The following is a 22,682-nucleotide window of genomic DNA, read 5'->3' as shown; positions in this document are numbered from 1 at the left end:
GGCGTTGACTCCAGCGCAAGGTGGGAGCCCGTGCTCTCCCAGACTGCCCTCAATGCCGGAGGCCTTCAGTACAGCACAAGGCCTCCTGCAGATAATGATGCTGCTAGAGACGCCACCCTGGGAGCCTTCATCGCCCCAGATACAGGCGTCTGAACAATCTCTAGGGACCCCAGCATGGTTCCTGACACCCGTGAGACTCCTGCAAACAGTTACCTCCCTCGGTGCCTCTCATTAGACAGTGCATGGTCTACAGGAGCTGATAGCTGCTATGGGACTCGCAACACCAGAGTCGGCGTCAGAGTTGGACTCCTTTTACTACAGCTCAGGTCAGAGCAGGAGTACAAGATCATCCTGGCATAGTGGACATTGACACTGACCGCGATGCCCCCCCACCCCCAGGGTGCCCCACAATGGCCTTTCTGGACTCTGTGGATGATCCATGAGGCACAGGGCAGGCTGTGGGACTCCCTGTGAGGGTGCCCAGCACTCCCCAGGTGCCAAGATCGGCACAGACTGCTTCATTGGGAGTGCCCCCGTGAGAGCAGGTGGAGTCGTCGGCACTGGCACCACTCCTGCAGGCACTGGGACCTGTGATACAGTGAGCATCGGCACCAACAGGACTGGTACTGTCCCAGGTGCTGAGTCACGGCACCACACCACATGCCTCTAGGGGGTACTTCACCCCAGGCACCGAGTGCCGCACCGCACCGCAAACCACAGTGCTGGGGACTCAAATAGGGGTACCTGAACCCCCCGCACTGATGGGCTTAGAGGGCATGACGGTCTCATCCTCATCCTCCCCAGGTGAGGCATTGGCTGGATCCTCCTCATCCCCAGTAATGGAGGATGGAGGAGCGTATCAGGAGTTATTGAGAATCATAGAATCATAAAACAATAGCGCTGGAAGAGACCTAAAAAAGTCATCAAGTCCAGAAAGGTGGCCCGGAGTCTGGGGGTACAGGCAGAAGAGGTCAGGGATGAAATAGACCCTGTCACAAACATTCTGTGGGCATTTGCACTTACCAGGGTGGCACTGCCCATTATAAAGACAATTACCAATACGGCTAAGAGTGTGGCAGACCCCAGCCTCAGCCTTGCTCACGGTTAGAAAGAATGAGCGCTGGTTTTTCGTCCCAGCCCAGGGCAGTGAACATCTGTTGACCCACCCTCCCCCGACTCGTTGGTTGTAGATGCTGTGAACAACAAGGAGAGACAGCGGGTCCAAGGCCCTTCCCCTAAAAAGAGAGAGGCCAAATGCTTAGACCTGTATGGTAGAAAAGGTTATTCTACAGGTGGCCTCCAGTTGAGAATTGCTAACCAGCAAGCCATGGGTAGAAGATATACTTATAATATGGCCAGCTCCATAGACCGTTCACTGAGCTACTCCCACCATAGACCAAGTCGGACTTTACAGCCCTGGTGCAGGAACAGAGACTCATATCTAGAGCAGCACTCCGGGCTGTGCTAGATGCAGAAGATGCGGCCACCAGGGTCATGGCCTCGGGTATAGCCACGAGAAAGGGAGCATGGCTACAGGTCTCGGGACTCTCATATGAAGTGCAACAGTCCATACAGGACCTCCCCTTTGAGGGCCCCTCCCCATTTTCAGAAAAGACTGAAAAGAGGCTTCATAGCAAGAAGGACTCAAGGGCCACCCTGCGCTTGCTGGGTCTACATACACCAGTGACTCAGAGGAGGCACTTCACCCTGAGACCCCAGTCCAGACAATTCCCACAACAACACCGGGATGGCAACAGGAGAAGGGGCCACCATAATAGGAGACATCAGGGCCGCCAGACACAGGACCAGAGCCACCAAAAACCCCCACCGGGGTCTAAACATCAGTTTTGATGGGGCGGTTGGGAGTGACACACCAGCCACCCCTGCAGTTTCCACCTCAGCCTTTATTTTCATCCCACCTATCCCCCTTCTACCGTGCATGGTGCAGCATAACATCAGACTGGTGGGTGCTCTGCACGGTATAAAAGGGACATGCTATCCAGTTTTCTTCTTACCCCCTTTCCCACTCCCCCTCCCTGTCCCTTTTCAGGGACCTCTCTCACGAGACGTTTCTCAGGCAGGAGGTAAAGGCCCTCCTACAAAGGGGGCTATAAAGGAAGTTCCCCAAGAATTCTGGGGGCAGGGTTTTTTTTCCCATTATTTCCTAATCCTGAAAGTGAAAGGGGGATTACGGCCAATCTTGGACCCATGAAACCTCAATAAATTTGTGAAAAAGATAAAATTTTATATGAGATCCCTGGGCATAATTGTCCCAGGAATGAGGGGACTGGTTTACTACTCTCGACTTACAAGAAACATATTTTTCACGAATCAGTCTACCCACCTCACAGGAGGTTCCTCTGGTTTGTGCTAGGGAAGGACCATTACCTGTTCACAGTCCTTCCGTTCAGCCTCTCCTCGGCCTCAAATGTATGTCAATAGTGGCAGCCTTCCTACGCAGGCAGGGGGTGCACCTTTTCCCCTACTTGGATGACTGGCTGATCAGAGATCGGCTGCAGCAATAGGTGATGCAACACGTGCAGTTAATACGGCAGACATTCAACACACTGGGCCTCCTAGTAAACGACGCAAAGTCCATACTAGCCCCAACTCAGGTCATGGAGTTTGTGGGCTCCTGACTAGATGCAGAGCAAGCCAGGGCCTTCCTGCCCCGGAGCAGGGTCCAAGCCACAGTGTCTTGCATCCAAGAACTAATCAGGTTCCCAACCACAACATCCAGAGGATGCCTCAGACTGTTGGGCCACATGTCAGCATGCACATTCGTAGTCCAGCATGCCAGATTGTGAATGCGCCCCTTCCAGTTGTGGCTCTCCTCAGTACACAGACCTGTCAGATACAATATAGACAAGTTAGTGGCATTCCCCCCCAAGAGTGTTAAGGGCATTACACTGGTGGCTAGAGGCCCAGTCGATCTGCATGGGAGTGCCCTTCAATCCCCCACAACCCTCCCACTTCCTGCTCACAGATGCCTTGGACCTGGGCTGGGGAGCTCGCCTGGGGGATCACCAGACTCAGGCCCTGTGGAGTAAGATCGACACTCAGCTCCACATAAACGTGCGGGAGCTCAGAGTGGTATGGCTGGCATGCGAGGTGTTTCAGAGCAACCTGAAGGGACAGTGTGTCTCAGTTGGCACAGACAATACTATGGCAATGTACTATATAAACAAACAAGGGGGCACAAGTTTGTCGCTCCTGTGTCTCGAGGCCCTCACGTTGTGGGACTTCGGCATCCAGCACCAGATTCTCCTGAGGGCGTTCTACCTATGTGGGGCTCACAACTCCCTAGAGGACTGGCTCAGCAGGTCCTTCATGGACCACGAGAGGTCACTACACACAGAAGTACTGAGTTCAATTTTCCATAAGTGGGAATGTCTCCAGGTAGACCTCTTCGCCACCCATCTCAACGCAAAATGCTGGACGTTCTACTCTTACCAGAAATGGAGCCTGGGCTCTTGGGCAGACACCTTCAGCGTTTGTTGGTTGGGACCCTTGCACTATGCCTTCCCACCAGTACCACTCATCTACCGAACACTGCTGAAAATTCAGTCAGACGGAGCATGTTATCTTGGTGGCCCCAGCTTGGGCTTGACAACACTAGTACTCGACTCTCCTGGAGATGTCTGACCGTGACCCAGAGGTGCTTCCGCTATGCCCAGATCTGCTGACATAGGAGTCGGGGAGACTGCAGCACCCCAATCTCCAGGCACCACATCTCACAGCATGGAAGCTCCATGGCTGAGACTGATCCAGCTGGCCTGCTCCAAACCTGTCAGGGAAGTATTGTTAAACAGCAGGAAGCTGTCCGCAAGGACAATATATGTAGCCAAATGGAAGAGGTTTACTGTAGGGGCCACTCAAGGGGGATTATCCCCAGGGGAGGCCCCAGTACCACGTATCCTAGACTACTTGCTGGCCTTGAGCCAAGCAGGGCTGTCACTATCCTCCCTGAAAGTGCACTTGGCATCTATTTCGGCATTTCACCCAGGGCCCGGGATGTCATCGGTCTTCTCAGACCATGTGGTGAAAAGGCTCATGAAAGGAATGGAAAGGGTCAAACTGCAGGTTCGGGCCCCCCTGCCAACATGGAACCTTAATCTGGTTGTGTCTAAGCTTATGGCTGCCCCATTTGAACCCCTCGCCACCTGTTCTATGTTATTCCTTAGTTACAAGACAGCATTCCTGGTGGCCATTACCTTGGCCAAAAGGGTGTCAGAGCTCAGGGCCCTGACGGTGGACCCATTTTATACGGTGTTCCACAAGGATAAGGTCAGGCTGAGACCCCACCCTGCGTTCCTGCCGAAGGTGGTGTCCCCCTTCCACATTAACCAAGAGATCACCTTACCGGTGTTCTATCCAAAGCCTCATGCCTCCCCTTGGGAGCACAGCTTACACAGTTTGGATGTCCGAAGGTCACTGGCCTTCTATATGGACAGGACCAAACCCTTCCGAAAGTCTCAACAGTTGTTTGTTGCAGTGGTGGACAGGATGAAGGGGCACACAGTTTCCTCTCAGTGGATCTCCTCCTGGATAGTGGCCTGTATCAGAGAGTGCTACAAACTATCATGGGTTCCCTCTCTCCCGATCAGGGCTCACTCTGCCAGGGCATAGGTACTTGGCCAGGGTCCCTATCCAGGACATCTGCAGGGCGGCCACTTGATTCTCCATTCACACATTCTCAGTGCATTACGCAGTTATACAGCACATACGAGAAGGCGCTGCGGTGGTCAGGGCTGTCCTGCACTCCTTCCAGGGCTCAGACCCCGCCTCTGAGGCATTGGCTTGCATTCACCCAAATTGGAATGCACATATGCAATCACTCGAAGAAGAAAAGACAGATACCTGTCCTGTAACTGGTGTTCTTTGAGATGTGTTGCTAATGTCCTGTCCAAAATCCTCCAGCCTTCCCCTCTGTCAGAGTAGCCAGCAAGAAGGAACTGAGCCGGGGGGGGAGTGGGGCAGGGGGTGCATATATGAGCTACCATATGGGTGCCACTCCAGGGGTCTCCGCACCGACCTTAGGGCTACTGACTAAGGTGAAAAGCTTTGGGAAACTGGGCATGTGCCGGCACACACCCAAATTGGAATGGACACAAGAAATGCATCATGAAGAACACCAGTTACAGAAAATGTAACTGTCTTTTCTCTTCTGAACATAATGCCCCTGGAGGATAAGTGCCTTGAGGGGATGGCATTTGTTCTCGTCGAGACTGGGAGAGGAAGAATGCAGAGTTGGTGGCAGCACTGTATACATTCTGTGCCGTGGAGCACAGGCTCTCCTTCGAGGATTCCCTGGGGGTGCTCCACATAGATGTCAGCGCATCCTTGCGCTGTGGATTGGAAAGCTTTACAGAGCAGTGCCCCCCTTCCCTTCTGATCTGTGGGCATGCCACACAATACACAGGTGCAGCAGAAGCCCTCAGATGGGGTAGCTACATCACCCCACAGAGGCTCTCAAGCTGGGAGAGCGTCACCGTCTGTCTCTCTATCCAAGCTGCTGGCAGCCTTGCATTCTCTGGTGCTGCCCACGTCATGTGCTGTTGAGAGACGCAGGTCCTCCTCAGCAAAGGGAGCTGAGGGAGAGACCAGGCGACCCAAATCAGCGGGCATCCTTAAGGCATCTGCTAACGAAAAGCAATATATACCTCCACCAGCCGTGCCCACTACCTCAGCTACCACTGTGCATCAGTTGTTCAGACATAAGAAAGCACAACTAAAGACAGGACATATCCATAAGTTGCTTAAGCTACACTCAGCATCGTTTGTGTCCCTACCAAACTCTATGGGACATGAGCATGCTAGCACCTCATAAAATGATTCTCGCTCACCTTTACCTTTGTCACAATCTGAAGGCAGTTGCAGGCATAGAGGCACTCACTCACCAGCTTACTTGCCTTCATCATGGCATCTGTATTGGGACCATCACTATCAGCCACCCCCTTTCTGGGCACACCGGACGTGGCCATACCCCACTCAACAGTTTACACTGCAGTGGGGTTCATGGGCTGTCTGGCACGCATACCGGCCTAGCTCATCCCACATGCACCCTTTGAGGCATACTACCCGTCAGCATGAACGTATGTCTGGGCGCCCTCCTACAATGTCAGCATAGTCCTCACTGGCTAATCCATTGTCTTATCTCTCAAACAATTTCTAATGCTATGGAAGATTTACCTCATTCAGAATCTGAGTCTTCTTCCAAGGGTGACAGGTCTATGCAAGATAAGGCGGTTTTTCAGATTTCCCCCTCTCGTCCAACTGATGACCTAAAGCACTTACAAGAACTCTATAAAAGGGTTGCCCAATCCCAGGACATCACCCTGTGGGAAGCGCAAGATAAACAATGTAGGCCGCTCATGATCCTGCAGCCATCTGCGCCCTCCAAAAAAGCCTGACCTATTAATGAAGCAATCCTTGAACCCTGCGAGGTTCTCTGGAAAATCCCAGCTTCCATCCCACCACCAATTGCAGGGGAGAGAGAAAGTATTTCATCCCATCTAAGGGCACGGATTTTCTTTTTTCGCATCCACAACCTAACTCCTTGGTGGTTGATTGAGTAAACCACAAATCCCAAAACTCTCCATTTAAATCCACTCCCTGTGACAGGGAACACAAGCATGTAGATTCCTTTGGGCGTAAGGTATGATCTTGAGCCCCCCGCAGTACAGAATAGTGAATTATACCGCTCTTTTAACCAGCTGTGACCATACACATTACAATAAATTACAGGACCTGCTACAGGACTTGCCAGATGCTAAATGCTCTATTTTGCAGTCTATAATCAACGAGTGCTTCTCAGTTGCTAAACTGCCCTTCAGGCAGCAATGGATGTGGCTGATGCAGCTGCGAGGACCACCGCCACTGCGATAGTTATGCACAGGGTTGCATGGCTCTTGTCTTCAGGTATTCCACATGAAATCTAGTCAAAGGTGGAAGATGTCCCCTTTGACAGAAAGCAGCTGTTCTCCAGCTCACCTAATGAGATGTTGGATTTTATGAAAGACTCCAGAGCAACATTGTGTGTGCGCTGGGAATGTACTCCCCTCCGAGCAAGAGGCACAACTGCACACCCTTTCGTAGGGCTAAGGAGTGGAACTACTCTTATTACAGACAGCAGCATAGGCAATACGTGATAAGCCTAAAAATAGATCAAACAGGAAGAGGACACATCAGGGCCAGTCATGTACAGCCCATCCTACCTCCCAAAAGCATCAAATTTGGTGGCTTGGTTCAGGGTCTGAGCAACCACCCTTTAAATCTAGTACACTCAGGGCCCACTTTCCGCCATTGCCTGAGGCCCATTTACCATCAGTGGACCCAGGTTACATTAGACAAATTGGTCTTAGATATCAGCAGAGGCTACAAAATTCCTTTAATGAACGCCTCTGCCCCCTGCCCCGTTCCCCTACCTTTTCCCTCTTAAGGGACCCATCTCATGAGCCCCTTCTATGGACAGAAGTACAGAAACTTTTTGCATTAGGTGCCATATAACCGTTTCTGACAAACACAGGGACAAGGATTTTTATTCCAACTATTCCCTGACAGGCAAGAAATCGGAGGGATGGAGCCCTATCTTAGACCTCAGGGAACTGAACAGATGCATTCTCAATACAAAGTTAAAGACAATCATCTTACAGACTATCATTCCAGCACTAGACGAGGGGAATGGGTCTCAACTCTCGACCTCCAGGATGCTTATTTTCATGTGACCATTTACCTGTCCCACAGGAGGTTCCTCTGTTTTACGGTGGGCCAGGACCACTTTCAATACAAAGTCCTCCCTTTCAGACTTTCTATGGCCCTGTAAGTTTTCTCTAAAACACTTGTTGGGGTCACAGCATACCTCAAAAGGCAGAATTATAGTATTTTTCCTTATAAGGTGACTGTCTGATCAAGGGTTCTACTTGCCACCAAACTACCCTTATGATAAATACAACCAAGGAATGTTTTTCCCAGCTTGGCCTCCTATTAAAAAGTCCACTTTAAGAGCAACACAGAACCTAGAGTTCTTCCTGAAGTGTCCCCGTGGGTGCTCCACGACAGGTGTCGGGCTCGCCCCAGCGCCGCAGATCGGATCTTTCCAGCAGTTTCTGCCGAACCGTGCGTGCGCCGGCGCGCGCCACTCCCTTGTGCGCTCCCGGCCACATGCGCGATCCGGTCCCCGCCAGTTTCTTCTTAACCTCCATCGGCTGCAGATGGAATCCGCTCGGACTGCGGCCAGAGTCAGCGTATTTAATGTTTTAAGTGTTTTTAGAGTTTCTTTTCAGTCTTTCAGTCTTTAAGTTAGCTTGTTATTTTTCTTATTGCAAAAAAAAACCAAACAAGTATATAAAAGCCTGAGTAACAAGAGGAGCAGCGGAGGCCCGGGGACGGAAGGCTATTAGGCCTCCTGCCGTGGCAGGCTGGGTCTGAGAGGGGAACAAGCACAGAGAAGGTGCTGAGTACCCTATTAACAACTCAAAGACTCACCGCAATGTCCTCTTCAGGATTCAAGAAGTGTGAGTCATGCCGTGAAGCTATGCCGGCCTCCGATGGGCACAGTCAGTGTATTAGGTGCCTGGGGGAATCTCACGTCACCCAAAAATGCTCCTTCTGCGCAAAGCTCACGGCTAGAGCAAGGAAGGACAGAGAAATGCGGCTAAAAATGCTGCTCTTTGACAAGGCCCTCCAGCCAGACGTGCCGGAGCGGCCCCAACAAGAGGGACCCGCAGGGGCCCATAAAAGGAAGGCAGTTTCCCTCACCCCATCAATGCAAAAACGGAGGAAGCTCTTGCCAACCCGATCCCTGCCGGCAGCCACAGCGAGCGGGACGGATGCAGCACGTAGCCCCCAGCCGCAATCACAGATGAGCGGCGGCAGCACGGAAGCGCATGTGGCAGAGGCTGAGCCTCCGATAATCAAACAGCCGGCCCGCACCACGGGCAGAGTGGCGGCCAGGCAAGCGCCGGAACCGGCAGCACCGCAGCTAGTGGCACAGACCCCCGGGGCGCCGACGGTGCAGAGCTCGCAGGCACGCGGCCTGTAGGCGCCAGGGGAGACCACCCGTGCGGTACCGCAGCAAAGCGTGCCGAGCACGACGCCGACAGCGGGGCCGAGATCCCCGGCGCGGAAAGGGGTGGAGTCAGCCCCACAGGGGAGGGGAAAGGCAGCAGAGAAAACCCGGCACTGCAGCCCTTCTCCAGACAGGGCTGCAGGGCTGCTCTCTCTAAGCCCTCCCCTTATGCTGCGAACTCCAACAAGGAGGCAGGGGTCTCCCCCAGTCTACCCTGAGCCTCCCTCCCCGTTCCTCCAGCCAGCGTCACCATGGCTCGGGCCACCCTCACCTTTTCTGGGATTTGACCCCCTGGAGTACTATCACAAATCAGTCTCACCATTGTCTCAATCACCCAGACGATCTCGCTCCCCCAGACACCGGCGGTATGCGCCTCGAGAGTGGTCCAGGTCTCCATCCCAGGAACTGTGCCCGTGTTGCCATAGTCACCCCTATCATGTGGGGCATAGACACCATAGGCATACCCCCAGGGACAGGTCCCCTCAGACGGTTCACTATCCCCGAGGGCAATCATGGACGGGGATGGAAACGCAAATATCTCAGGGGGAGTTGATTCTGGAACCCCGAGATTTCCCCTCGCAAGCCTCCAGCGAGAAGATGTATCACCGTCAACAGGACCCAGAGGGATCCAGAGAGGCTTACCCGAGTGGTTCCTCTCTATCCTCCCCCGACGAGGCTACGGCCCCAGGGGACGTCCACCCCCCAGATGATCTCAAACAGTTCCAAGAGCTGTTTAAAAGGGTGGCCTTTATGCAAGGCATCCAAACAGCAGAGGTGCAGGAGAAGCACCATAAGCTCCTCAAAAACCTGAGACCTCCGGCCTCTTCCAAAATAGCTATTCCGCTCGATGAAGCAATTATGGAGTCCGCTACCACGATATGGCAGACCCCTGCGTCCGCTCCGCCTACGAACAAGAGAGCGGATAAGAAATACTTCGTCCCGGCGAAGGGCATGGAGTTCCTGTTCAGTCACCCACAACCAAATTCTCTGGTGGTGGAATCGTCTCAACAGAGGTCGAAAACTTCTCAGTACAAGACAGGGGGAATGGACAAAGATGCCAAGAAGCTAGAGTTATTTGGCAGAAAGGTCTACTCCTCCTCTACACTACTGTTGAGAATGGCAAATTATGCAGCACACCTAGCGAACCATAACTTTGACAATTATTCCAGGCTGACTTCCCTCATGGACTCGCTTCCAGAGGATAAGAAGCCGGTGCTGAAGGCCATCGTGCGGGAAGGCTACGCAGCCTCGAGGACAGGAGTTCAGATCGCCCTGGACGTAGCAGATACGGCGGCATGCTCAACAGCTACGGCAGTGGTCATGCACAGGGAATCCTGGCTTCAGACATCGGGTATCCTGAGGGATCTGCAGGCGAAGATCGTTGATCTCCCCTTTGACACACAGAAGTTGTTTGCTGAATCAACTGATTCGGTCCTTCATTCCAGTAAGGACTCAAGGGCTACTCTCAGAACTTTGGGGATTTATACCCCTCCATACAGGAAGAAAAAGTATTACCCTCAGCAAAGATGATAACCGTATCAACCCCAGCGTGCTCACTACCAAAGGGGCTACGAGCAAGGGCGGCATCAACAGCACCAACAGTACAGAACTCCCAGGTGACGTTCCCAACAGAGCCGTGCCTCCTCGGGGCAGGGCCAAAGGCAACAAGTTTGACAGACAGATCGAGGGCTGCACTATCACTACCATCGCGCAATGTCATCCAAAGCTAATGTTCCATCATCGCCTCCGACCATTCTACGCCCAGTGGCAAAAGATCACCACAGACAAATGGGTACTGGAGATCATAGCCACGGGTTACGCGATCCCCTTCCAGTCGCTCCCACCGCCACGACCTCCACCCAGGCCCCGTCTAAAGGACGCCTCCCACGAAGAGAGACTCAAGCAGGAGGTGGGCCATCTTATGCTTATAGGGGCAGTGGAAAGAGTGCCGGAGCAACTCCAAGGGAAAGGGTTCTATTCAAGATACTTCCTTACAGAGAAAAAAACAGGAGACTGGAGGCCCATCCTAGATCTTCGAGGGCTCAATCGGTACTTGCGCAAACAATGCTTTTGGATGATCACAGTCGCCTCTATACTTACGGCACTGGACGATGGAGATTGGTTCGCAGCCCTCGACTTACAAGACGCGTATTTCCATATTACAATCCACCCGGCTCACAGACGTTTTCTCCGGTTTATGGTCGGCAAAGAACATTTCCAATACAAGGTTCTGCTGTTCGGCCTCTCCTCGGCCCCCAGAGTATTTACCAAGACCCTGGCAGTGGTGTCAGCCTACCTGCACAGACAGGGGGTGTTTATATTCCCATATCTGGACGACTGCCTACTGAAAGGGGCCTTGAAGGAAGAGGTACTACGCATGATACGCGTTACAGCAGGCACGTTCTCTTTGCTGGGCCTGGTCCATCAACCTGGCAAAGTCAAAGATTGACCCCACCCAGGACATGGAGTTTATGTGTGCCCCTATGAACTCTATCACAGCAAGGGTTTGTCTACCAGATGCCCGCTTTCGCGCCATTGGTTCCCTCGTACAAGTCATCACCTTCAGCCCCACGGTGCCAGTTCTAACGTGCTTACAGCTGCTAGGCCATATGGCAGCAGCAACGTTCGTAGTCCAGAACGCCAGATTGCATATGCGCAGCATGCAGCACTGGCTGGTGAGCGTCTACAAACTGGCAGCACACACCGTCCTCAGGGTGGTGTCGCCCACGACAGAGGTGCGCAGATCCCTGCAATGGTGGGTGAACCCCAAGAACATGCTAACAGGGGTACCCTTTCATCAACCACAAATATCTATCTTTCTCACCACCGACGCCTCCCACATAGGGTGGGGAGCACACATGGGCGAAAAGGTGACGCAGGGACTGTGGTCCCCTACGGAACAGTCGCTGCACATAAATATACGGAGCTCAGAGCAGTGTTCAACGCCTGCAAACACTTTCGAGACCATATACAAGGCAAAGTAGTCGGGATCAATACAGACAATACCTCCACCATGTTTTATATAAATCGACAAGGAGGAGCTTGGTTCCGTGCCTTATGTGCGGAAGCAGTCCGCCTGTGGAACTGGTGCATCGCCAACAATGTAACTTTGAAAGCCTCGTATTTACCAGGCGCTCACAACGTGCAGGCAGACCAGTTGAGCAGGCACTTCGCACTCACACACAAGTGGCAGATCCGTTCCGATCTGCTACGACCAATTTTTCATGCATGGGGGTTTCCCCAGATAGACCTGTTTGCCGCTCATAACAACAAGAAGTGCCCACAATACTGCTCCAGGGCAGGACTGGGATGGGGGTCCCTGGGGGACGCATTCGTGATCTCGTGGAAGGGCCCCCTGCTCTACGCATTTCCTCCCACAGTGCTCATCCACAAAGTCTTGCAGAAAGCCAGGAGAGAGCGAGCCTGCATGATCCTAGTAGTCCCAACTTGGGATCGACAGCAATGGTTCCCCTTACTCCTGCGCATGTCGGACCGCCCACCGATGCCCCTTCCAGTGGCGCCGGACCTGCTCATGCAAGCCCAGGGGTCTATAGTGCACCCACACCCCCAAGGCCTGCGACTGCAAGCATGGTTAATCCATGGCTCAGCTCCCTAGAGAGCACATGTATGGAGGGAGAGCAACAAGTCCTAGAAAGTAGCAGAAGGACTTCCACCAGGAAGACCTACAAGCAGAAATGGACTCGATTCACTGCATGGTGTTCTACCAAGTAATTAGCTCCTCTTGCTGTGCCTGTACCAGTAATATTAGAATACTTACTGGACCCCAAGAGAGGCGGACTCTCCCTATCCTCGTTGAAGGTCCACCTTGTCGCTATATCGGCTTTCTGACATGAAGAGGAAGGGCCCACGGTGTTCGCCCATCCCATGGTTACCAGGTTCCTGAAGGGGCTGGTAAACCTGTACCCCCCTCGGAAACCTCTTCCACCTTCGTGGAGCTTGGACCTGGTGCTTAACACGCTAACGGGACCACCGTTTGAACCCTTAGCCACAGTTTTCCTCTGTCTCCGTACGATAAAGACGACCTTCCTTCTTGCAATCATGTCAGCTCGCAGGGTGAGTGAGCTCGCGGCAGTTATGGCAACGGCACCCTGCACAGTATTTTCGAAGGAGGCGGTAATCTTACAGCTGCATCCAGCCTTTGTTCCGAAAGTTTCTTCAGAGTTTCATATTAACGAACCTATAGTCTTACCCTCGTTTTATCCGAAGCCTCATAACTCCAACAAAGAGGCGCGCCTACACCTCCTGGACGTGAGGAGGGCGCTGGCTTTTTATATAGACAGGACTAAGTCCTTCTGAAAAACGGATAGACTCCTAGTCTCTCTCGTTCCCAGATCAAAAGGAGAAGGTCTCTCTTCTCAGAGCATCTCGAAGCACATCGTATCCTGCATAAAAATGTGCTACGAACTTAGAAAGACTCTTTTACTGGCCCCCGCCTAGGGCTCACTCCACCAGGGCAGTGGCAGCATCAACAGCCTTTTTCAAGGGCATTGCGCTAAAAGACATCTGCAGAGCGGCGACATGGTCATCCTATGACACCTTCGCCAAGCATTATGCCCTACACCTGGTATTGCAGGAGGATACCCGTCTCTCGACAGCGGTCCTTTCGGGGGCAAGCTGCACATAACCCAATTACCCATCTCCTTTCTTGGGTTACTGCTGGGTAGTCACCTATCGTGGAGCACCCACGGGGACACTCGAGGAAGAAAGAGAAGTTACTCACCGTAGTAACGATGGTTCTTCGAGATGTGTCCCTGTGGGTGCTCCACCACCTGCCCATCCTCCCCACTTTGGATCTCTGTTTAGTGTTTTTCAGGAGCATCCGAGGCAGTTGGTCAAGGACCTGGCGGGGACCGGATCGCGCACGTGGCCGGCAGCGCGCAAGGGAGTGGCGCGCGCCGGCGCATGCGCAGTCCAGCAGAAACTGCTGGAAAGATCCGATCTGCGGCGCCGGGGCGAGCCCAACACCTATCGTGGAGCACCCACGGGGACACATCTCGAAGAGCCATCATTACTACGGTGAGTAACTTCTCTTTCATAGGAGCTCTCCTGGATTTGGTTTGAGCCAGAGCCATCTTACTTGCTCACAGGTTCCGGGCAATCTGCAAGCTTGTCCATATAGTCAAACAGTCCTCTTTTACTCCAGCTTGAACTTGCCTCCAGTTGTTGGGGCACATGGCTGTCACGACATTCATAGTCCGATTTGCAAGGCTACATATGCCCTGCCTTCAACTTTGGGTTGTCTGCAACTACATACCAACCCACCACAGACTGTTGAAAACCCTTACTTTTCCTCCACTAGTGCTACAGTCACTGGACTGGTGGACATCTTTAACAAACCACCTAGTGGGCATACCTTTCCATTTCCCAGAGCCCGCTGTAACTATAACTACAGGTGCTTCTCTCGTTTTTTTTTTTTTTTTGCGTGGAGGGGCACTGTGACGCATCATCAGTGTCAGTAACTGTACACAAGGGCAATTAAGAGAGCTCATGGGTTCACCATAAGGGACTTTGTCATATCAACATCCTGGAGGTTGGGGCTGTTCGAAGAGCCTGCACGCATTTTCTCCCATTGATACGGGACAAAAGTGTTCGTGTCCTCATGGACAACACACCCACTATGTTTTATATCAACCAGCAGGCGGGTGCCCAGTCTCACACACTATATGCCAAGGCACTCAGGCATGGAATTGGTGAATAAGAAATGGATAACCTTGATAGCAGCGTATGTACCTGGAGTACAGAATACCAGGGCAGACAGGCTGAGCAGGTATTTCTCAGACCAACGTGAATGGGAAATTGATACCAACATACTGCCCTCCATATTCCACAAATAGAGCTCATCAACAATAGACCTCTTTGCTGCTCTCCATAGTTGCATGTGCCACAGCATTTGTTCCAGGGCAGGAATAGACAGGAGATCACAGGGGGATGTATTGGCATTTTGCTGGTCAGCTCCCCTTCTTTACACCTTTCCCCCAATTCCACTCATTGCCAGGGTGGTCAGCAAAATCAGGGCAGATGGAGCAACTGTAGTATGGGTAGCACCAGATGGGTAGCACCAGAAACCCTGGCTTTCTTATGTGCACTCGCTGTCGATTGACCAACAAGGTCATATGTAATTTTTTCCCTAAGGTCATAACTAAGTTTCATGTGAATGAACCTATATACTTACCTGCTGTTAGCCGGTGGCCAGGTAATGTGCGGTGAGGTACTCCCCTGGGTCCTAAGCAACGCAGTTTTTTACTGTTAGAGCAGGCAGCTCCTAGCACTCTCACCCACGGCCAGGCTGTAGTAACCAAACGGTTAAATTTCTTTTTGTTGTGCCAGCTGTGTTGCAGTGACAAAAGGATAACCGGGTCAGGCTCAGAGCTTAACTAGTTACAAGTTTATTAAGCTACAGTTATAAGCGTGCGGTTACAAAGGTTATTGTTTTTACTTCTTATATGCTAGCAAAGTACAGGTCTTAACAAGTTACGTTACAATCCAATACAAAGATATCTGTTACCATCTAACACAATGATATCTTGACACAATGACATCTAGATACAGAGCTCTAGTTCTTTAGCTGTGCACAAAAAAGTCGGAGACCTAGCATGGGTGTATCTTACCCTCTCTGCGTCTCTCGATTCCAGCGTAGCCAAGCCGGATTGGTCACTCAATTCCGCGGAAAGACGAATACGAGGTTGGGCGTCCCCAGTTGTGGACCTCGGGAGGCAATCACCTGACCCGACCAGCAGGTAGTTGGTGGAATGCACTCAAAGTTAGAGTTCTGCTGGACCTGTCTTTTATACCCCTCTGGGTTACGTATTCTCTTTCTTATCTGAGGTGCCAGATCATACTGGTCTGTCTTTGTGACGCCAGTTTGTTACAAGGGCATTTCTTACTTAATTTGCACTTGTAAGACAGGAGATAAGCAATTTAGGAGTACAGGACATTCTTTTTGTGTGGGCGGGGCACTTCCCCTTCTGGGATGGTTGTGTGTGTGCATCATATCGATCAATGCTAGCTGGGGTGATTTCTTGAGGGTCCCCCTCCCCCTCATGTTGACAGTTTGGCCTGTTAGCCTTCTATCTGTACTTTCTGCTTCTCAGGGTCACGATGAGCTAGCACATCTGGGCCTCAATGAGGGCATCAAAGACTGTGCTGTCAGCAGCCATTTCCGTGCCCTGTGTGCTCCTCAGTGGGGCCGGGGGGGGCAGCGAGCAAGCTGGCTTGTAAGGGGGAGACTTTGTCTGGCTACACCTGCTTACTTTCGTAAGCCTCACTCCTCTTATAAGGAGGCTGCATTGCACACGGTCAGTCGTAGATGGGCTCTCGCTTTCTACTTCGATAGAGCCACCTCAAATAGGAAGTCAGGCAAACTTTTTGTAGCATGCAGAGCCCCATGTGGGAATAGCTGTTTCAGTACAACGCCTGTCCAAGTTGATTGCAGATTCCATTTGCACCGCATACCAACTTAGAGGCAAGCAGCCACCACAGACCATTAGAGCCCACTTGACACAAGCAGTGGCCGCAACAACTGCATTCCTTCGCAATGTCTCTCTGGTAGACATCTGTAGAGCGGCCACGTGGTCCGCACATCATATGCACTCACAAAGGGTCAATACCTACTACTCCCCTGGCAGATGAGGTTTTACATCATTCCACTTAAAAACTCCAGTATCCATCTCCAGCATAGGGGTACTGCTGTGGAGTCACCGACGTGGAGCACCTGCAGGGAACACTCAAAGGAGAAGAAGTTGTTACTCACTTTCGTGCAGTAATGATGGTTCTCCAAAGTGTATCCCTGCGGGTGCTCCACAACCCTCCCTTTCTTCACTCTACTTGGATACTCTAAGAACTTCAGGTAGAAAAGGAACAGAAGAGGGCTGTGCCACGTGCTCTCTCCTTAGCACAGTGATATCACAGGCTGGCTCCTGCGTGTGCATGGGAGGGGAAGTGGGCACTGCTCTGTAAAGCTTTCTGATCTGCAGCGCAGGGATGTGTTGACACCTATGTGGAGCACCTGCAGGGACAAATCTCGGAGAACCATTTTTACTGCACAAAAGTGAGTAACTTATTCTGGACCCACAAAACCAGCTCAAACTGGAGGGACTGCATTGTTTTGCAGGCATGCGATTATCAACCCTGGCAGCAAAACTTCCGCATGTGTAAGGCCACTTTCATGTAACATGGTGAATTGGCGTTTCCTGCCCTGAAGCACTGCAGTATCAGAATGAGACCTGTTTGACAGCTCAAAAGCATGTAGCGTTTGTTCTGTGGAAGTTTGCAATGCCAGACAGCAGTGGGAAATCAATATGGATTGGGCAAATCTACAGTAGGGGCTGTCGTCATCCAGGTACCAAGATGATTGCTAATCTTCTCCTGCGGAAGACAGTGACTCTGGGTAATGTGCAGGACATAGTAGAAGGTTTTGTTGCCATGGGTTCCCTAACTGTGGTGATGCCATAGATGGAACACACATCCCCAGGCTGGTCCCAGGCCACCAGGCCTTGGAGTACATTAACCACAAGAGGTACTTCTCTATTATGTTGCAGACTTTGGTGGACCACAAGGGTTGTTTCACTGATACCAACTTGTGGTGGTCGGGAAGGGCGCATGATGTGCATATGTTTAGGAATTCTAGTCTGTTTATAAGGTTCCAGAGTGGTACTTTCTTCCCAGACCAGAAAATCAACAGTGGGGATGTGGAAATGCCCATAGTGATCTTGGTAAACCTGCTTACCCCTTGCTCATGAAGACATACACAGGCACCCTGAATCCCAATAAGGAGCTCTTCAACTACAGGCTAGGCACATGCAGATTAGTGGTAGAATGTGCTTTTGGCCATTTAAAAGCTAGATTCAGGTACCTTCTGACCCACTTAGATCTTGGTGAAGAAAGCATTATGCTTCTCATTGGGGCCTGCAGTATTATTCGTAACACTTCTGAGGCGAAGGGAGAGAATTTCATGCCGGTGTGAGGGGCAGAGGCAGATCTCCTGGCCAGTAATTATCAGCAAGTGGACACAAGGGCAATCAAGAGAGCACAGAAAGATGCAGTGAAAATCAAGGATGCCGTGAAAACCAAGTTTATGAATGAGCATGCGGGGACCTGAATCTCCTGCCATTAATTTGCAAACACTCTTTCCCCCCCATATTGTTTGCTTGCCCTTTATGAAACCGCCTCCAATCTCTTGATGTCTGCTCAACATATTGGCCAGAGAGGAAAGGAAATGAATTCAACATTACCAGACTTCTGACCCCTGCTTCCTCTCACTTACTCCTTGCTCACCTGGAGAGCAGTAGAAGTGAAATGATGACCAGAAAGGACACGTTGGGGGCACTGTGGAATACTTTTGGTGGCTAATAAATTGATTTTAATAATGCTGCTGTCTGCACTTGCATAAGTTGACATTGAAAAATTGATTTTGGCATTATTCCTGGTGAAATCAGGTGCACAAAAATCAGTCTTAAGAGCCCATTAAAATTGACCTGTTGAACGCTGTGGTGAAGCCTGATGCTTTATAACATCGACCTAAGACCTTTAAATTTGATTTTATCCTCTAGTGTAGACCAGGCCCCTGTCTTTACAACATTGTTTTAGGTCCAGCACACATAAGCAAAGAACCAAAACAGTCCTATCTAGCTTGTGTCTTTTGTTGTACATGTTATTTTTTTTGTCTGCTGAGAAAGAGAAATTAAAGCCCAGAACTTTCAAGAAACAAGATCTGGTATTTAGGCTGGACAGACTAGAGCCATTAATACATTTTTATGAGACAATAAGTGAAGGTGTAGCAAGATTGTTATGTTATTTAACTGTAACTGTTATTTTTAAATGAGAAGTGTAGTATTTTACTGATTATTTTACAAAATTGATTTAAATTAAAAAATCCAATTTCTTTTATTTTTCAAGCCGATTTTTGTTCACCCTGGATTCTGATGTCTTCAGATTCTGCAGTAAATTTATCCACAACTGAGTATGGTCCATAATTTTTTCTATATAAGTGGTTTATTTTTCAGTGACCTGTTGTGTTATAAATTGTCCAAGCAATAGCTTATGTTCCACTCAACCTCCTGTGTCCACAGAGAAAGCCTACTAATGATAAAAATGGTCTTTTTGAGGTCTGCTAAATAACTTTCATCCAATGGCTATGAGCATGATATAGATATGTAATATACAATTTTTTCAACCCAAGCAGAGATAGTACTTGTCAAAGTAAAACATGTCATCATCATAAAATCAGTTTTTTGTGCTGCAGCCTAGTTCAACAGCGTTCTGTTAGACTTGTTCTTCCAGTGGCAGATTTTTCTCCCCTCCTTTTGTCCTCCTGTAATCTAAATAGCTGGAGGATGAAAGTTGGTGTATAAATACCAAGATCATTATCAAAACTACAGTGATATATACTTGCAGGTGTGTTTTCTATCTTTTAGTAAATAGTTGAAGTAGAAGAGGATAATCCTAAATTAATTAGAGGCACAGGAAGTATGGCTCTTAATATTCTTTTCATTGTCACTTGCTAATTTTAATAGATCACAGTTAAGAAAATTCTATGCAAAGTGTTTAGTGTTAGATAGAAATGCGGCTGTTAACAGAACTAAAACCAGCAGAATGGACAGGACTCTGCACTTCAGGCAGTGGATAGAGACATCATTCTGCAGCATAAATCTGAGATGCATTGAAATAAATTATTCTTAAATGTATAATAAAAGTGCATGCATTATTCCAAGAATGCACATTAAAATGACAATAATCTTGCTTAATAAAATCAGCAGATTGTCTGGAGAACAGTTTGAAAAAAGTGAACAGGAACTTCTTAAAGGACACACCCCATCCTACTGACTGCTAGAAGCAAATATCCCAAACAGCAGAGAATGAGGCAGAGGGGAGGACTCTGTGTTGCTACAGTAAACGCTCTTTCATGTGTGTTTCTGGTGGATCTTGCCCACGTGATTAGGATCTGATTCCCTTATTTGTGGTTTGGAAACAATTTATTTCCGGGTCAGATTGGCAGAGGCTCTGGGGATTTTCAGCTTTCCTTTCAAGCATGTGACACAGGTCACTTTCTAGTTAAACTAGAATAATGGTAATTTTTTTTTTTAGCTTGAGGTCTTTAAACCATGATTTAAGGTCTTCAGTAACTCATCCAGAAGCTATCAGTCTGTAATGGGAGAGAAATGATGATTTCTTGTGGCCCATGATCATCAAAATAGTTCCTTCTGTGCATTAGTGTCTATGGACTGATCTATGCTATGGGGTGCCATCAGTCTACTTCAGCTGTACTATTTATGTAGCTGAAGTTGATGTACTTACCACTGCATCTTGCATGCAGTATGGCCAGCGGGTTTGGTCTGCCACCAAAACTATCTACTTTTCTCATTTTGGTGGAGTACCAGCATTGATGTGAGCAAGCTCAGAGATCAATTTATCATGTCTACATTAGATACAATAAATTGATGGCTGGTAGATTGATCATGGCAATGTCAAGCACCAGCTTGATGTAGACATACCCTGTGAGGTATATGTGTGTCCATTTAAGTAAAGGTTTGGTCCTCTATATGTGAAAATATGTATTTTTGCACAAAAATTCCACTGATAAGTCCAATTACTTAAATACTATGTAGTGACTGAAAGTGGTCCTTTTGGTAGCTGGGGTGAAAATTTATAATGGTACAAATGCAGTACTATATATGAAAAAGGCAACATTAACAGCTGTATTGTATCTTTATTGGTCTACATTGGCAGAAGCCCCTGTTGTTAATCTTAAATGTTAATGGACTTCAGTTTAAGATTGTTTTTTTTCTTTTTAAGGTAATACAGCCTTTAGTTCAACAGCCCAGTTTACCAGTAGTGAAGCAGTCAGTTAAAGAGCGATTAGGCCCTGTACCTGCAAGTAATATTGAAACATCAGAGGCTCAGAGTGCCAGTACAGAAGTTGCTCAGGTATGTATAGGTTGCCTAGAGAAATGTTTGTGCTAGTTAAATAAAAATATCTTTCCTCATGATATATATTTCAAAAATATATGGACATAGGTAAATGTCATTGTAGTAGTAGAGGACAACATAAAATTTTGTGTGTGTGTGTGTAAAATTTGTACAAGTAACTTGTGGAGAGTCTTTCTAAATCTAATGATACTTGGCTTGTTGGGTTATTTGCAACACTGCAGAGGAATATTTTCTCATTTTTCAATGGAATTTTAAAAAAAAACTCAAACATTGTGGTCAAATCATGAATGAAGAAACTACAGATTTATAAGCATTTTGGAATAAGTTTTTGTTAATTAAAAAAACCTCTTGCATCACCAAATTGAGTTGCAGTATAGTGATTGGTGTGGAGGTACCCCTGAACTCACTTTGAAGGCAAATATTTAGATGCTGAACTGCCTTATTTATTAGATAATGAGGTTTTGTAGTTAAGACCCACTTAATCAGATTCTGGAGCAGAAATGAGCAACGATGGTAAATATGTAGTGAGGGGAGCAGGAAGGAGAAGGAGGGGAAAAAAAAGGGAAAAAGGCTGGGGGAAGTCATCTATCATTAAAAGGACCTCTGGAAACAGTAAATTAAGTGGGATTGCTGCTGTTGCTGTGAATATCAAAGGTGGGGAAATCGTCCTTGTGATGCATAAGATAATTGCTACAAGACTGCTTGTGGGTGTGGGTGGTTTTTTTGTGAAGTTACAAACTAACATGGCTACCATCTGAGACTAGATGCTGAACTATGACTCATTTATTTTAGGTGGCAAAATGTATGTTAGAAATGAAGATAAGTAGGAAACAAATTTACTTCACTAGTCCCTCTCAGTTAACTTCAGGTGTCCCAAACTCAGTTCACCTTAGGGCCAGTGCCAGTCCTCAAATCCTTCTAGTGGGACAGTGAGCACCCCACTCTGGCAGGACACTTTGGGGGTTGGGCAGACGTGTTGCCATGCATTTTCCCTCAATGTCTCCTGGTCCTGCTTGCCAGCCTGTGCATCCCCTGGCCCCGCGTGCTGCCCTCAAGGGATTCAGTTCCCCCGCTCCCTGAGGCTCCTTCCACCACCGCTGGCAGCACAGCAGGATTACTTCTACACCACTGCCAGCACCTCCCTGTGGCACGGGGAAGGTATATGCAGAGCCATCCTGCCCATAGGATGGTTTGGCATGGCCACCCTAGGCTGAAGCTGCCTTTGGGGAGGGTGCAATGGTGGGGAAGGGTGGATTGGGGCGGAAAAAGGCAGTAGAGTGTAGAGCAGGGCCTGGACTTGGGGGAAGGATATGGATATTCCCAAGGGCAGCAGGGACTCACGTGAGAGCAGAATGTGGAACTCTTCAGGCCACTTATGGTCCCTGGGCCATGAATTTGAGATCTCTGGAGCGGACACTTGACTCACTGATGGAAGGGGTATTATCCATCCACCTCTTTGAGATGGGGTAACAAAGTTGATGAAGGAATTCTTGGGGTAACTTAGCTGCAGCTACAGTGTGGGTTACGTTGATCTGACTGTTGCACAGGATGTGAAAAGTTTCACAGTCCTCAGCAACATAGTTAACTTGATTTAATTTTTCAAGGGTAGTACAGGTCTAGAACAGCTACTTTTGCATTAAATAAAACAACACAATCTGTGGCAGGG

General features: G+C 49.4%; 1 protein-coding gene across 5 annotated transcripts in view; it reads left to right on the top strand.

Moving 5' to 3' along the window:
• Nucleotides 1–22,682, top strand: part of RBM26 (RNA binding motif protein 26) — a 115,635-nt gene that overhangs the window by 41,826 nt on the left and 51,127 nt on the right. For all 5 annotated transcript variants that reach the window (XR_012644866.1, XR_012644867.1, XR_012644868.1 and 2 more), the window contains exon 13: nt 20,882–21,013. Coding sequence is in view for 2 of the 5 variants with exons in the window: in XM_074989110.1 (XP_074845211.1) it covers nt 20,882–21,013 (132 nt within the window). In the remaining 3 variants the exon portion in view is untranslated. The remainder of the gene's footprint in view (nt 1–20,881; nt 21,014–22,682) is intronic.

This window comes from Carettochelys insculpta, chromosome 1, assembly GCF_033958435.1.
Source record: "Carettochelys insculpta isolate YL-2023 chromosome 1, ASM3395843v1, whole genome shotgun sequence".
NCBI classification, from domain to species: Eukaryota; Metazoa; Chordata; order Testudines; family Carettochelyidae; genus Carettochelys; species Carettochelys insculpta.
This window is presented reverse-complemented; position numbering and strand designations above follow the sequence as displayed.